The sequence below is a fragment of the Marmota marmota genome, unplaced genomic scaffold (genome assembly GCF_001458135.2).
Source record: "Marmota marmota marmota unplaced genomic scaffold, marMar, whole genome shotgun sequence".
In the NCBI taxonomy this organism is placed as follows: Eukaryota; Metazoa; Chordata; class Mammalia; order Rodentia; family Sciuridae; genus Marmota; species Marmota marmota.
The window spans coordinates 833,747-850,232 of record NW_026000164.1 but is presented as its reverse complement, the minus strand read 5'-3'; the positions used below and the strand labels follow the sequence as shown (position 1 = coordinate 850,232).

The following is a 16,486-nucleotide window of genomic DNA, read 5'->3' as shown; positions in this document are numbered from 1 at the left end:
AGCGACTGAAGCCCTGAGCAGGCGCTGCAAGCCAGAGTGGGCGCCCGCGCCTGAGAGTTGCCGGTCTCAATTAACCCCTACGGTGGAGGGGTGTGCCGGGATCCGCTCTGATTACGCTCCGCTGGAGCCTTTGGGGGTGTGGAGGGGTTGGCAAAGGTCCGTGCGGGAGCGGAGGGTCAGCCCCGGAGTCCCTCGCAGCGGCGGCGCTGCCCCGCAGCGTGGCGCGAGCGCGTGAGGGCGCGCGGCTCTTTCTGGGCTTTCGCGGGTTACCCCTCCCTTTGCGCAGGGAAGAGCTCAGCCCTACACACCCGGCTCCCGAACACACCTCCTCGCCCCTCCTCTGAGCTCCTTTGGGTTTGCTCGGGCCTCTGGTCTTGAGTCCTGGACTGTTTCCCAGGAAGGCAGTCCTGGGCAGAGCGCCCTTGGAGCCGCTGGCGCCGGCCCGGGCTCCCTCCGGGGTCCAGGCAGCTGCTTCTCCTCCAGCGCGGGGCTGCGGATTTTGTCGTCCCTAGGCGAGGAGCCTAACAGAAACCCGCAGCGTGAAGACTCCCCTCGCCCTCGCCCTCGCCGCGACCACCTGGAGAGGGAGGACTCACCTTGCACCTCACCAGAGGTGCGCACCTGTGCCGCCAGCCCACGCGCCGAGAAGTTCTCAAGGTAGCGAATCCGGAACCCCCAACTTCCTCTGGACATGAATCAAACAGCTGGAGCCTCCAATAACATCAGGTGTCCCCCCGGGAAAGGCCACAAGGTAAGGGATCCGCGACGGAGGGGGCTTGTGCTCGTCTGGAGAGCGGGGCGAGGGTCCAGTTTGCAGGTGAGAGCAGACGCGGGTCTGCCGGCGGGTCCCAGCCGGGTCCCAGCCTAGGCGCGCTCCTTCAGCTCGGCCGCCGGGGTTTGCGAGATGTGAGATGTGTAATGGACCCACAGCCAGCCGCCCTGCTCTGCCTGGGCACCTGCCTGTGGCTACCCTGGGCAGGTCTGGAAGACACAGCTGTTTCCCCGTTGACGAGTTGCGGGGGAGAAGTCTGGTGAGGGTCGCGGATGCAAATCCCTTGGGGGCGAGCTTGCAGAGGAGGCGTACCTGAAGCACGCGCGGGGCTCCCCCCAGGAGGCAGCTCTTTTCCGCACCGCGGACACGTGCTTCATTAACTTTAATGGACCAACTTGTGCATGGAATTATTTCCAGGAAATTATTGAGGTCCAGAGAAAGTAGGACGGGCAATGCCTGAGGAACCCTTGCGGCACCTCCAGTGCCAGAGTGTGCAGGGAACGTGAATACTGGACACGTCTACTTCCAGGCGGGAAAAAAAGAGCTCATGATTCGCCCACGCGCCTTGCGCACCGCCCAGCCTTCCCGGGCCTTGCCCACCATCCCCGTCTTCTCGCTTTTCTCGGCTTTGATTTAGGTCGTAATTGTAAGGAAATTCCTTACCTGGGTTTTTACATAGGAAAGTCACACAGCAATACATGGATCAATGTCCTTTTAAAATGTTTTAGAGTGTTTGTATTTTCTTTTTAAATCTGAAAGGCAGAAAGTGGAACCTGAATCTGTGCTCTAGTATTTTGTCTTACGTTACACCTATTTCTGCGTATGCATTCTAGTTGCATGTTTATTAGCATTTTGAAATGTTCTCATTAATATCTACTTGTTAGGGTTGGGGCTTGTGTGGAGTTGGAGTGATGATGTTGTATCCATTCGAGGGATAAAGGAACTTGTGGTCTGGTACAGTTATGTAAGATGAGGATTTAGGGCTGAATACTTTCAGCTGAGTAATATCCAGCATTTCCTTCTGCTATTAGATTTGGATGAAATATTTGAATCAGGAAGTCATATCTCTGATCTCTGTTCTCATTAACTATGATTCTAGTAGTTACATGTTTCACATTTACTTTATTTAATATCCATAGGAAATGTCTTTTTAATACATAGTAGCTGACATTATCCGATTTTAAATGAAAAATAATAAAGTTTCACACATCAGTGATTATGTAGTGTAGATATCTGTGCAGTTCAGCAGATCATCCAGTAATTTCTTTTAAAAACTGCCTTTGGCTCCTGTGTTAAAGTGGCTTCTTGGCAGAATTGGACTGCAGGGTATTGACACCAATAAACCTTTCTGGAAAGTGTTGGAACACACACCAACAACTGAGAAGGTACTGGAGAACCTGTTCATCAAGAGTCGGTGATTGCCCTGTGCATCCGTGAAGTGTCCAACCAAAACTTGGCCCATGGACTCACATTAATTCAATATACAGTCACCATTAATATTCATTTAGCAAACAGAAGCCTCTATGAAGTTCCAAGAACTGAGAACCCAAATGAAAAGTTGGTCGTTACTTTCGTTCTAACCCACTTCTAGCCACTGCCCCTTTGCTGTGCTTTAAGATCTATGGTGACTGACCATTGCTGACTGTGAGACCATGGCTGTTTGTTAGCTAAGAGAACAAAGGCCAATTCCTTTTCTCAAAGAAGAATCCACACAATGTGTAGTTAGCTTTCAAAGTTTGTAGTTTGTGTTGAAGGTTATTGTGGTTCATTGGCATTGTTGGAGATGGAAATGATGGGGGACAGACGTCCCTGGGTGCTCTGGGGAATGACGGACACAAAGGCAGCAGCCAGTGGATAATTTACATTGGAGAATACTGGAAAGATCATGTGGGATTTAGGATGCAACATTTTAAATTAAAATATCAACCTCAATAATGCCGGTTTATTTCATTAGGAGTTTGAAACAAGTTTGCTGGGAGCTGGTGTTTGGATTGGAGCCTTCCCTGGGGGAAGGCTGGGACCTCTCGGGAACTTGTGCTGGCTGGGCTCGCTTTGACTTGTCTCATCCTCCGCTGATTACTGCTGAAGCATTTGAAACTGGCCATGTCATTGTGATTTGTTCTTGTGCTGACGTTTCTTGAAAAGCACTTTTTGTCTTTCTCTTTCCACTGGTTACACGATGGTTGACCTTAGCTGCACTTAGATGTGTTACCGCTCGGCCCATCCTTGAGCACCGAGCCTCAGACATGAGAAGCAAAAGGCCTTTGTTGTAGCTTCCTAGTTTCTGCCTGTGGGGCAGTCTGCTAAGGACCACAGAGGGTAACTGCCCACACTGTCACCCTGGTATAGGCAGGAGTCACTGCTCCTGAGAAGAAAACTCCAGGAGTTATAGCCACATGGGGTGGGTAAGTTCAGATATCCCTCGAGACGCGTGCTCTTACCCCAGCTGCGTTTTATGCTGGGCACAGGGGCTGGTGTTCATCACGTCCTGGCCAACCACCAGGGCTGTTCTCCAAAGAGCTGAGGCTAGACTGACAGTGGGTACTGCCCACAGCCTGATGGATAACTTTCCTACGTCGTAGTTGGAAACTTAAAAGGGGGCATCCATTCTTGAGCAAAGGATACCAAATTGAGTTTTATGAAAACATGTGAAGTTTGAACATGTGACTGGAACTTTAACGCTGGAAGCCTGCACTTACCTCCCGGACAGAGCAAAGGCACCCAGGTAAAGATAATGGCAGCCGGAGCAGAGGCTCTTCCTTCAGTCTCAGGTTTCAAGAGGAAACTTCTGTGGCAGCTTGTGGTCTGCATTACCTTAGGCAATAAGTCAGGTTGTCTCTCCAGCCTCTGGACACCTAGAGCTAGCTGTCTAGAATTCAGACTTTGGAACCCAACTGACCTGGTGTCATCGTGGATAAATTAGCCTCAGTGTCCAAGTTTCATGGGGCCTTCACTGTAGACGTACTGTGAAGTTCAGGTAACAATCCACGTGTGGGGCTGACAGCAGGACCTGCCACACAGGGAGAGGCATCACGCTCCTCTGGAACTCCCCAAATCAGGGATGGGAGGACTTCACTTTATCCCTTCCATTTACTGCGGCACATAGTGCACAGGTTTGGATACCAGCTATTTTTTATACCGTCACCCCCTTTCCTAGACAGTCCGCTCCTGAGGAGCAGGTCCCAGAGAACATGGGCAGGGTGGTATGCTCCTTAGAATGTGGGCTTTGTAGAGAGACACATGGTTATAAGCTAGAGATCCTGCAAGGAGCAAGTGACAAAGGACCTGATTTAATTTCTCTTTATAGATCTGGAAAAAGTGACTGGAGTATGGCCTCATCTTACCCAACCCTCGGGAGAACCTATGTAGCACTGCATTATTGTTTAGCAGGCAGAGTCTAGGTCACTATGGGATAGAGCTTGATGCCCAGCATGGACAAAGTTGTCGAGATATGGGAAAAGTTCAATATATATATTTGTAACACAAAAAGGTCTTTACATCACGTATAATCAGAGGCCTCATTTTATCTCAGTTCTTCAAAACTGATATTTTATGCCTGTTTGCTCTTTTCTCTGTCTTTTAAGATCTCCTCCTTCCTTTAGTTTTCCACATTTGACTAGGATGTGCCTAGCCATGGGTTTATTTATCCTGCTGGAGGTAAAATTCTTGAGACCTTAAATTCTTTTGCCATATTTGGAGGTTTGGCATCCTTATTTCTTTAAATATTTTTCTTCCCCATTCTTCATCTCTTGGGAAAACAGTTGCACACATATCACACAATTTTACTGTCTACTGATTTATAAATTTATAATACCCACTGGTGGATCCCTCATTTAAACCATCCAACAGTGATGGTCACTAGAACAGGTCTCTCAGCACCTTCTCCCTTTTGAGGTTCCTTTGCTCGCCAGCTTTTCAAGCGACAACTCCCTCTGAGCCGGCAAAGACCCTGTCAGTTTAACGCACAGCCAGGCACAGCAGCCTGAGGGTAAAGATCAAAGACTGTTCTTTCTGTTGGTGAAAGCGAATGTTTAACATGGCACCTTTAGTTCTCACCCTAGCCTTCCCTTGTCTCAACAGACCAGGCTGTGCTGGTTTGCCGCGGGGCCTTTGCTGTTGTCACCACCCGTGAGACCGCGAACTGGGTTTTGTCTTGACTGAGCTGCTGCAGTCCTGGGAGGGTGGAGGAGTCCCCAGGTGCTCCTCTATAAATGGCGAGATTGGTAATCACTGTGTCTTGGTGATCCACGTGGGAGCCTCGCATGGGCAAGGAGGTGGGACAGTGCTCAGCACCTGGCACTGTTTTGGGGACAGCATGACTTTCTGCCCGTGAATTGCCAGAACACTGGCGCTTCACAGGTTCATGTGGTGAAAAAGCCCCCGGGTGTTGGCTTAAAGCTGACCACAACCACCAAGGGCATTTTCCACAGCGCCAGGCTTGGTGCCCAGGCCTGCTGACTCTTGCCAGCTCTGGGGTATTCTTTCCGAGAACTTTCTGAGTCTCTCACTTTGTACTTCTAGAGTGACTTCACCCCAGGACAGGGCAGCAGAGGGGGGCCTGCGGGCCATGTGCCTTTCCTGTCTGCCATTTCCCTTGAGGGCATGAAGGGAAAAACTGTACCATTGGAAGTCATTTTGCCAGTAGAAAGGCACTTCATGAAACAGTATGAGCAAGCCCCCCTGCATCCCCCCACCCCCATAACAGTTCTGAGTGGGCAGGATTTTGTTCCTCTTTCCGCCTTCAGGGATGGGGTTCCATTAGTCTTAGGTGTCAGGTTTTCCTGTGAGAGGGAGGGAAGTGGTTTGCTGTGTCGTTCCCTATCTGCACTGTGCCATTTTTCTCAGTCTGTTTTCAGTACCCTCTCATCGTCTTTGGTTTCCAGTCATTGACTGCTATGTGCCTGGACGTGGTTTTCTTATTATTTATATTGTTAGGAGTTCAAAGATCATCTTGAGTCTTTAAGTGTACCTTATTTGAGGATTTGCAGCCATTGCCTATTTTTTGATCCGATTCTTAATCTGTTGGGATGACAATTATACATCTGTTATAAAGTTCCTATTGTTCTATTGGCCTCTGAGACTCCTCATTTTTTGCAAATTATTTTTCAGTCTTTGGATACAATTTCTGATCCCTAATCTTCACATTCAGTGACCTTCCTGTCTCCTCCATTCTGCTGTTTGCACATTATTGGGTTTATTTCAGATATTGCTTTTTTAATTCTAGAATTTCCACTTTTTATTATACTTTTTGTTTTCCTGCTTGAATTTGCTAATTTTTATTCATCATGAGATCTTTTAGTATTTTTCGGTATTAGGGATTGAACCCAGGATACTTTACCACTGGCTACATACCCAGCCCTAAAGTATTTAAGCCACAACCCCAGCCCTTTAAGTTTATGTTTTAAAAATTTGAGGCAGGGTCTCCCTAAGTTTCTGAGGATCTCATTAAGTTGCTGAGGCTGGCCTTGAATTTTTGATCCTCTTGCCTCAGCCTCCCGAGTCTCTGGATTACAGTTCTTTTTCCTTTAATTAAGGGACCCGATTATGATGCCACTTTAAAATCTTTGCGTGACAATTCTAACATCTGAGTCATCTTGGAGTTGTTCTATGTCAACTGTATTTTCTTTTTCAGTACTGGCCACATTTTAGTATTTCTTTGTGGGCTGGATAATTTTACATATTCTGGACATGATGACTGTGGTTGTGCAAACTCTGGATCTTTTTACTGTTTTGCTGGTTGCTTGTCTTAGGGAGTAATTGGCAACTCAGATGTCAGTTTGTTCTTTTGCCCCTATTGAGGTGGTTGGAGTCTCCCAGCTCCGTGTGACTCTGGGTGCAACCAGGACCTTGGGAGCCTTGCACATAGACTGGGAGGCTGTCTTGCAGTTTCTCGATTTCAGAGCTCCTGTCCCTTCCTCGCCTTGCTGCTCTTCTCCCCAGAATATGCCACCCTTGGGCTCCTCTCGGGGACTTCCACATGTGTCGCTCGCCTGTGTGAGTGTTCAACAGGAGCTTAACCCAGGCCTCCCTGGCCTGCAGCTCCCTGCTTCCTTCCCTAGTGAGTCCAGCGCCGAGTCAGACTGTTGTGCGGGCTCTCTCCTTGGTCTAGAAGCCGGTGGTGGGGTTTCTAACATAGCTCTGCAGCTGGCTGTTTTGACCCCAAGTGTTTCAGCCAAGAGTACTGCTCTCCTGCGCCTTGTCCCACGTCCAGGAGAGAAGGGTTCACCCGTTTCCCTCCTCCAACATTGCTGTCATCTCCTGTGTTCCCGTCAAGACTTTGTCTTCATGTTGGGGGGCCTTTCTTTATTTTGATAGAAACTCGGTCTCTGTTTCGTCTCCTCTTCTGCTCCTGCCCCCCTTCATTTTCCTGAGGTGTCATAGTCTCCAAATCACATTTTTCAATCAATTGGATCATCTGATGGTTTTCATTTGTTCCTTTTTTCCCTCTTATTAAAAGCAACATCTAGGCTGGGGCTGGGGCTCAGAGACAGACCACTTGCCTGCGACATGTGAGGCACGGGGTCTGATCCTCAGCACCACATGAAAATAGATAAAATAAAGTGTCCCTCTACAACTAAAAAATACTTTAAAAAAAGCAACATCTGATTCAGGGTTCTCCCTCTCTCCAGATGGCCTCTGTCACCCTTTTCTACAACCCTGCTCCCTGCTTCCTCCTCACACGCAGCCCTTCGCCTTCCTGGGGCGTTGCGTCCCCGTCCACGCTTTTCCTTGGTCCACACTGGTGGTCAAGCTCCTGTCGATCACTTACACAGGCACCCCTCTGATGTCCACAGTGTCTCAATGTTCAGACATAGCTCAGCACGGGATCCCTTCTGTGGGAGTCCCTCCCACACATGACCAAGTGGGCCACTGGCCCCCAGGCCACCCTGGCCAGGACAAGCTCTCTGAGGCTCGTGACTGTAATGATGGTGGCATGCCATAGCAGGGCTCCTTTCTGTCTCCTTTCTCACACACGCAGCTCCAGAACCAGTGCCCCTCGGCCACAGGATGTCACGGAGCCAGAGTTCCCTTAGGAGGGTTCCCCCACACCCCAGGGGCACAGGATCGTTCTTGGGGGGGTGGTTGGTTTTAAGTTGAGACCTGCTCTGACGCCTCTGCGCACCGTCTCTGAGCTGCCTTCTCTTCTGAGCGCCAGGCTTCCTATTCTGCCGGCCCCACGTCGGTGTCATCTTCTGGGGTAGTGTCCAGTTCCTCCTGTGCTACAGAATCCTCCATCCCTAAAGGCCACATTTAGAACCAGTGTCTAACCTCAGGGGTCATTTCTTTCAACCCCCTCATTTTCTTAAAAACTGGGATCCAAAAAAATGGAGCTGGTTAGTGAGAGAATCCTCATCCTCTGACACCCAGTTCTTGGCCCTTGCTGTTACGCCAGGCTGCTTCCTGGCTCTCTTCTCCATGTGAGCCTGGTGTCAAGGGCCACTTCTGACGTACTCTGGGCTTCGTGCAGGCTGGTGAACCAGCCCGAAGGTCACTGCACCAATTCTTCATACGGGAAGGATGTGTCCAATTCAGTTTTTCTCACCCACTGTTGTTCTGCATAGTAAATGAGAACCTCACTTGTTTGGTTGGTTATTTCCAAAAGAAGTAGGAAAAGGCACCCATATAAATAAAAAATGTAAATTCATTTTACTACCCAGAACTTAAATCATCATGAAGGTTTTTAGAAAGTTTAATGCAATGCATAAAACATAAATTGCTTTAATGACTTCCAGGATATTAGTGAAAATCTATTTATGATATTTTGGCTTTACATTTTATTGGTTTTAAAGTTTTTAATTGTCCTTGTTTTTTGAGTAAAATACATAAAATGAATATAAACTCCTGCGTAAGTTAATTTCCAGGAATATAAAGCAGTAAATGAGTAGTAATTGTTTTTCTGGTTTTATTTCTTGGATTACTTTTTGTAAGTAACAAGCTGTACCTCCAGTGCACCACAGTTGGTCTTCCCTATTCATTGGCCCTATATCCATTTAACTGATTTAACTGACTGTGGATCAAAAATTATTTGGAAAAAAATTGCAGCTAATCTGAACATTTACAGATTTTTTTTTCCTGTCATTGTTCCCTGAACCGAGGACTTCAAAACAACTAATTCCATAGTATTTGCACTATGTTATGTAAGTCATCTAGACACAATTTAAAGTGTGTGAGAGGATGTGTGTAGAATCTATGCAGATACTGTACCACTGTAGTATGGGTACAGAAGGGACATGGCATCTGAGGGTTTTTATATTTGCAGGGCTTCTGCGTCAGATCTCCTGTGGGTTTCAAGGAGTGGTCTCATACCTACTCTGTGGTGGAGATAGACTGTCTGGGATTTTGCAGGACCACCAGATCAGATGCTGTCTGATCCTGGCCCTGGAAATCTGTGGTTAGTCAACAGGCAGAGACAGGAAGTCATGCTACTCCTCCCTCATCTTTGTCCCATCATTTTGAGGCTTTCAAAAGTTTTATCATTTTCATCCCATAGAGATACAGTGTGCATAATGTGTAGGTTCTGTCTGTATCTGGGTCTTCCTTTTCTAATGAAAGATATAAATATGGTATTAAGAGATCACAAGGCATTTAGATATCACAGCACCTTGCAATTACGTCTGACAACACATGCCCGCACCAGAGCAGCTGTGTATTTTTCTTAAGTAAAAGGGTTCAGAAGCCTGGACCCTTGCAAGGCCTCATAACTGTACATGTTCAGATGGGGAAAAGCTCCCCAGGAGGGTTACCCATGGAAGTCAAGGGAAGGAAGAAATAGTGCACTAGACCCAGCGTTCACTGAGCTGGGCCTCCTGATGGCCAGCCATTGCCTCTCTGAGCCTTTGCACACCTGAAAGCTGAGGACATGCACTGGGCTCTACTTCATGGTGCTCTAACCCTAGGAAGAGCCATAAGAGGGCAGTTGACACCATTAAGGGTGCCAGGGCATAGACAGCAAAGACAGTTAAATGGTAGAATATTCTTCACATAGAGCCAAAGCTGGGGATCCTTCAGAGGTGGTGTAACAGCAGTGACCTTAGGAAACCCTTCAGGAAAGGGTGCATCCAGCAGCTGGGCTATTCTTTTCAGGCACTCTTGCTTACTGTTTTTCACTTCTAATGAGTGAAAAAAAACTCATTGCATAATTTTATAAGTTAATCAAACTCATTGCATAATTTTATAAGTTAATTAAGTTCACTATTTGTGGCTTCAAAATGAGACTCCCCCTAAAAGACTCCCCCAGCTTGGCTTATGAAACACATGTTTAAGATACTGGAAAATCATGTGTAAGAACTGCATTGAGTTGTGATTGTGCGTGCAGACTGTATGGTTTGCCACGTCTTTTCACGTGTGTGTGTGTGTGTGCGCACTGTGAGTGGTCAGCATGATGAACCTAGGGATCCTTCCCAGCAGCTCCTCCTGCTTCTGCGTGTGGCTCCCCTCTCCATTCCCTGGCTGCTCCTTTCCCAGGCAAAGGCTCCGCTGTTTCCTTATCACTCTATGCTCTTTCCATTTTCTCACAGTTTATGAATGGCAGTAGGAAAGAGTGTGTTCATTTTTGTCTGACAGCTTTCACTGTCGTCATCTTGAGACTCACCCACATTGTGACGTGTATCCATAGTTCACTCATTTTGTTGTGAAGTCATCTGTGATCCCGTTCTTCTCCCACCTGGTGTCTAGCTGTTAATGGAGGTTTGGGCACTTCAACCTCTTGGCTGCTGTCAGTAATTCTGTGGTGAGCATCCATGTACGAGTCTTTCATGGACACAGCTTACATCTCACGTAAGGCAGGTAGATACCTAGGAGTGGGATATCTGGGTCATGTGGTAGGTATGGTTAACTTTTTAACATTTAATCTGTCAAACTATTTCCCACGAGGTGTTAGAATTTTCCATGTCGCCCACAGTGTATAAGGCTACTGGTTCCTCCAAGTCCTTGCCAACACTCAAAAGGCTCAGTCTCAAGTAGGGGCCACTTTGGCAGGCTTGGGCTTGCCTGTTGCAGTGTAGCCTTGGACTCTTCTAGTGGCTAATGAGGTTTGTATCTTTGCACCTGCCTCATGCTTTTTGCTGAAGAGTCCATAAAAAAAGTGACAAATTAAGTGGCTTGCTCGTATTCTATGGAGTTGAGGGTTCTGTGTAAATTCCTTTGTCATATTTGTGATTTACAAGAGCTTTCTTCTCATCTGTGGCTTGATCTCTTAGTTCTCTTCATAGTGGCTTTTAGAGAGCAGAATGGTACACTGTGGCTATCTGCATGCAGGAAAAATAAACAAGTTTGCTCCACCCTGGCCACTGGGTGAGAATAGTGTCTCAAGTGGATCATTACTACAAATGTTAAACCAGACTGTAAGAATTCTAGAAGGGGCTGGGCTGTGGCTCAGTGGCAGAGTGCTTGCCTAGCATGGGCTCGATCCTCCGCACCACATAAAAATAAACAAATAGAGGTATTCTATCCATTTACAACTACAAAAAAAAATTAAAAAAAAAAAAGACTTCCCGAGGGGAGCCTGGACAGTGCTGGTCTGACCAGAATCAGCAGTTTCATGGGTGTTCTGAGATAATTAACTTGTGACTTCACTCTTCTCTATGCTTCTTTTTCTTCCTATTTTATTGATTTCTGCTCTGATTTTAATGTTTCTGTTACTTTACTTTGAGTTTAATTTACTGCTCTTTCCTACTTTTAAAGTAAGAGCAAAAGTCATTAATTTAAGCTTTTCCTTTCTAATATGGATATTTAGCATGATAAATTCCACAGTAAGTGGGTTGCTTTAGTGACAAATTTTCCTTTTGTGACAAATTCTGCATGTTGTGTTTTCACTTGAAGTCAGTTCAAAATAATTTCTGATTTTCCTTTGTATTACTTTTTTGACCCACAAGTGTGTATTATTTTTTGACCTATGAGTCACATAAAGTATTTAGTGGTTTCCAAATCATTGGAAATATCCAGAAATCTTGCTACTTTTTTATGGCTGATTTAATTTCCTTGTAATCAGAAAACAAGCTGAACAACTTGCATATTTTTAAATTTATTAAGACTTGTTTTGTGGCTCAGAATATGGTCTATCTTGGTAAATATTCCACTGCACTTGAAAACCGTGTGTTCTACTGGTGTTCATTGGCATGCCTCAAAATGTTAATCCCATCTAGACGAGCGGTAGCATTGTTCAAGTCTCTTACAGTTATATGAGTTTTCTTCCTATTTATTTGGTAAATTGAAAGAGAACTATTGAAATCTGTAACTGGAATTGTGAATTTGTCTTTCTCCTGCACCTTTATTAGTTTATGTTTTAAGGATTTTTTCTTTTGTTTTTGGTGAGGCCACATCAATATTTGTATAAATGTCTAGAATATTTCTACCTTTTAGTAAATTGATTACTTTGTTATTATAAAATGACTTTATTGTGGTGATATCATTTGCATTGAGACTGAACTTGTGTGATATTAACGTAGACATTCAGCTGTTTTTGATTGATATTAACATGGTAATATCTTTCTATCCTTAGACTTTCAACTCATTTGTATCTGTTTATTTATAGGGCATTTAGTTGTTTTTTTCTCAATCTGACAATCTCTGCCTTTGTTTGGGATTTTAGATCATTTACATTTAATGTTATTATTGATACAGTTCTGTTCTTAAAAAAAATTCTTTTTGTTTTCTGTTGTTCTCATCTGTTATTTAACCCCCTTTCCTTTTTATCTACTGCATGTGTATGAAGAACTTTTTCTGATTTTATTTCCATCATTTGCTTGTTAACTATAATCCTGTTTTGCTAATTTAGTAGTAGTTTTAGGTGGTGTAGGATACTCTCTCCACATTGTTTGTCTGGAATCTTTCACTTTCATTTTTGGAAGACATCTTTACTTGCTGTAAAATTCTAGGTCAACAGACTTATCTTTCAGCACTTTAAAGATGTGGTTCCACTGATTTTGCGGCTCGTGTTCTTAATAACAATAAGTGTTCTGCCATCTTTATCTTTCTTTTTTTGTACAAGCAATTTTCTTTTCTCTGGGGGCTTTTGAGATTTTCTCTTTATCACTGGTTTTAGATAATCTGGTTGCTGGGTGCCTTGTGAGTGATTTTCTTTCTTTTTCCTGTGCATGAGCTTTAATGAGATTTTTATAACTAACTGTAGGTCTATCTTTTTCATCAAATTTGGAAATTTGAGGGCACTTCTTCAAATATTTTTCCACATAGTCATCTTCCTCTCCTCCCAGGGCTCCAAGTGCTTATATATTAAGCTGCTGGAATTTTACAAATGTCACCGATGTTTTGTTGTTTTTTTGCAATTCCATTTCCTCTGTTTTGTCTTAAATTATTTATCTTCTTATTTCTTCAAGTTCACTAGCATTTTCCTCTGCAATGACTGATTTGTTGTTGATCCCAGCCAGCGTCTTTTTTTATCTTGCATGTAATTCTTTTTCTGTGTAGAATTTCAATTTGGATCTTAGTATGGTTCATGTTTTCACTTAGTCTGTCTGTATGAAGGACAGCTCTCGTGACTCTTATGTTCATATTTGCTGATTTTAAAAGCTGGGTCAGTTTTGGCTCAGCTTCAATAGATAGTTTCCCCCTTGACTAACTCTGTGCGCCCCTCCTCCTCTCAGGCCTGGTGATGTTTGCTCAGATGCCAGTTTGGTGGTGAATTTTACCTTGCAAATGCTGGATATTTCTCTTCCTCTGCATATTCCAAGGAATGGTTTCTGGAACTCAGTTAAGTCACTTGAAAATACAGGTTGAATGCCCCTAATCTAAAAAAATCTGAAATCTAAAATGTTCCAAAATCTGGAATGTGTTTAGCACAGATATAATAATCAAAATGTTTAGATGTCAGGACATTTAGGGTTCAAATCTACACATTAGGATGCTCAACTGGTAAAGTCTATGCAAATATTGCACAATCCAAAACCCCAAATCTGAAACACTTGTGGTCCTAAACACTTTAAATCAGGCACACTCGGCCTTCACATCTTACTTTTAAGATTTATTACATGGAACCAATAATGTGCTCTCTCTAGGACCCATTGTCCCCCTACAGGACGTAGGCCCCTTCTGTGCACCCCGTGTCTCTGGGTCCTACCGTTGTGTAGACCAGCTGTGTGTGGAAGGCACTGTTCCCTGCCTGCAGGTCAGGGTCCTTGCTCTCTAGTTCCTTCCCTCTCTTCCACAGTTTCCCACAGGTGTGGCTTTGTGAATGGAGCAAAGGGGACCCCTGGCAGGTCTCCAGAGCGCCTGTCCTTCCTGCTGTGTCCCTTCCTGCACCCCCTCGCTGTGAGCTGAGGACTGTAAACTGCATCCTTCCGCCCACACTCCTGCTCCTTCTCTTCAGTTCAGGAATCACCTGGACCCCTCTAGGTTCCCGTCATTCACGTGGCCTGGAGACTTCACGGCAGCAAGCTGAGGCCGGCTCGGGCTCTGCTCTTTCATTTTCCGTCTGTCAGAAACCCGGAGCCTTCTTTCCTGGAGGCTGTGTCTCGACGTGTTTCCGGATTTGCAGGACACTTTTCAGGAGGGAGAATCAGTCTGTCCCCACTTAGCCATTTTGGCCAGAAATGGAAGTCACTAAGGCAATCTTTTCTATCTCCCTTTCCATTCGGAAGTCCTGAAGTAACTCACAGTAGGCATAGGAGAGAAGGTGCGTGGTAAGGAAGCCTGCCCTGCTGAGCGGCCTGGCCCCAGCACGCGGTGCTTGGCGCTGAGACGGGAGGCTGAGGTGGGAGAGGCAGCCTGAGTCCCCTCTCCAGCCTCCAGCCTCCAGCCTCCCACTGTTTGTGACTTTTCTTTAACGTTGTCTTCCTTGGTCCTCACAGTGACCCCTGAGACAGATGAGCTCTTATCTCTCCTGTCCTTTTTCTCTTTGACTAAGGAAATGGGATGATCCTGTGCAGGTCTCTATGGCTCCAACTGAAAATGTGTAAATCATGATCTTTATCAGCAGCTTCTGGGATGGAAGGATCTAAAAAATCATTGCCCAGACCAATGTTAGGTTGAATTCTCTCCTATGTTTTCTCCAAATAGTTTATGTACACCTGCAGCTCTTTGAGTTTTAAGTCTTTAATCCATTTGAGTTGGGCTTTTTGTTCTCTTGCATATGGATGTTCAACAATTACTGACATTGTTTATTGAAGAGACGGTCCTTTTACCATTGTAGAAAATCAGTTGGCTGCAAGTGTGGGGGTTCATTTCTGAGCTCTCTTTTATCTTCCATTGGTGATGTGTCTATTTTTATGTCATTACCATGCTGTTTTAATTACTGTTGCTTTGCAGTATAATTTAAAATTAGGTAGTGTGATGCCTGCAGTGTTCTTCTTTCTGCTCATGATTGCCTTGGCTATTCAGGGTTTTTCCTGGTCCTGTAGGATTGTTTAGCATGGAATGAGAGTCAGGACACAAAATCTGGACACAACACTTTATCAGCAGTACCAAGGCCCAGAGGGATAATCCCCAAAGTCTGAGCCCCGAGGGTAGCAGGCTTTTACTTTAATACCTGAGCCAGTTTGGGGCCCATCAAGGCCAGGGAATTGGTGCAGTTCCGCTGGAGGGTGCATCTTACATTCCTTACACAGGTACAAGCTTGTCAACAGCTGAGGGACTTCCACTGCACCAAGCCGAAAGGGGGCTCTTCTGACCCTGGTGCTTTGTTTCAGCTTCTGCTCCCGTGGTTATCTGTCACAGTGCCCGCGGCTGCTGCAGGACTCTGGGGTGAAGTGTCAGTGAGCAGAGCTGCTGCGTGGCAGCCTGCAGAGCCATGGCCTGTCAGCTCCTGAGTGCCAAGGGTTCCTTTGTTCTGCCACAGTTTTACTGTATCTATGAAAAATAACACTGGGATTTTGATAGGGTTGCCTTGACTCTAGGTTATTTTGAGTAGCACAGACACTTGAACAGTGAATTCTGCCAGTCCTTGAACGCAGGTTGTCTTTCCATCTACTTGTGTCTTCTTCCGTTTCTTTCATTAGAGTTTTACAGTTTACAGGGCACAGGCCTCACCTCCTGGGTTGAGTGTATTTCTAAGTGGTTTCTTTTTTTCTAGCTGCTGTCAGTGGGGTTGTTTTCTTGGTCTTCTTTGCAGAAAGTTCTTAAAAGTGTAGAGAAGTTATCCTGGTTTGTGCAGGTTGACTTTGTATCCTGCAACTGTTGAATTTTAAAAATCAATTGTAACTGTTTGGGGGACTCTTTGGGGCTTTGTGTATTTGAGGCCCTGTTGCCATCCAGCAGCAGAAGTTTCATGTCTTCTTTTTTGTTTGTTTCCTTTCCTTTCTTTCTTTTGCTTTCTATCAAGGACCCCCTAACCCTAACCCTAACCCAGCACTGTGTTAACACACCATCATTTGCGCCAGCGCAGATGGAACTGGGGGTCCTTGAGTTTTGGGAGATAAGCCAGGCACAGAAAGACTGTGCAGTCACACTCACGTGAAACCTGAGAAATCTGATCCTACGGAAGTGAAGAGTAGGAGGGTGGGTATCACAGGCTCCAGAGGGGTGGAGAGAGGTCCTTCAGTGAGAGCTGAGTCAGATTAGAGCAAGACACTCTGCCTGTTGCCCCCGGGAGACTCCAGGCGAGGATTTCGCCCTGTGTGTCTCAGAAAGAAGAAAAGGTGGGAATGTTTGCACCCTAAAAGTGCATATTTGAGTAAATAGATGTGCATAATTTGTCTTAATCTTTATACGGTGTATACATTTTAAAACATCACATGGCAATTTCATGTATTAGTTAAATTT

The 16,486-nt window shown here is 45.4% G+C and overlaps 1 protein-coding gene across 3 annotated transcripts in view; it reads left to right on the top strand.

Annotated features, from left to right (window-relative positions):
* Nucleotides 1–437: 437 nt before the first annotated feature.
* Nucleotides 438–16,486, top strand: part of Dpp6 (dipeptidyl peptidase like 6) — an 847,324-nt gene continuing 831,275 nt past the window's right edge. The window contains exon 1 of one of the 3 annotated variants that reach the window (XM_048786660.1): nucleotides 438–751. In XM_048786660.1, the coding sequence (XP_048642617.1) occupies nucleotides 692–751 (60 nt within the window). In that variant the 5' untranslated portion in view covers nucleotides 438–691. The remainder of the gene's footprint in view (nucleotides 752–16,486) is intronic. The other 2 variants (XM_048786659.1, XM_048786655.1) reach the window with 2 other exon arrangements.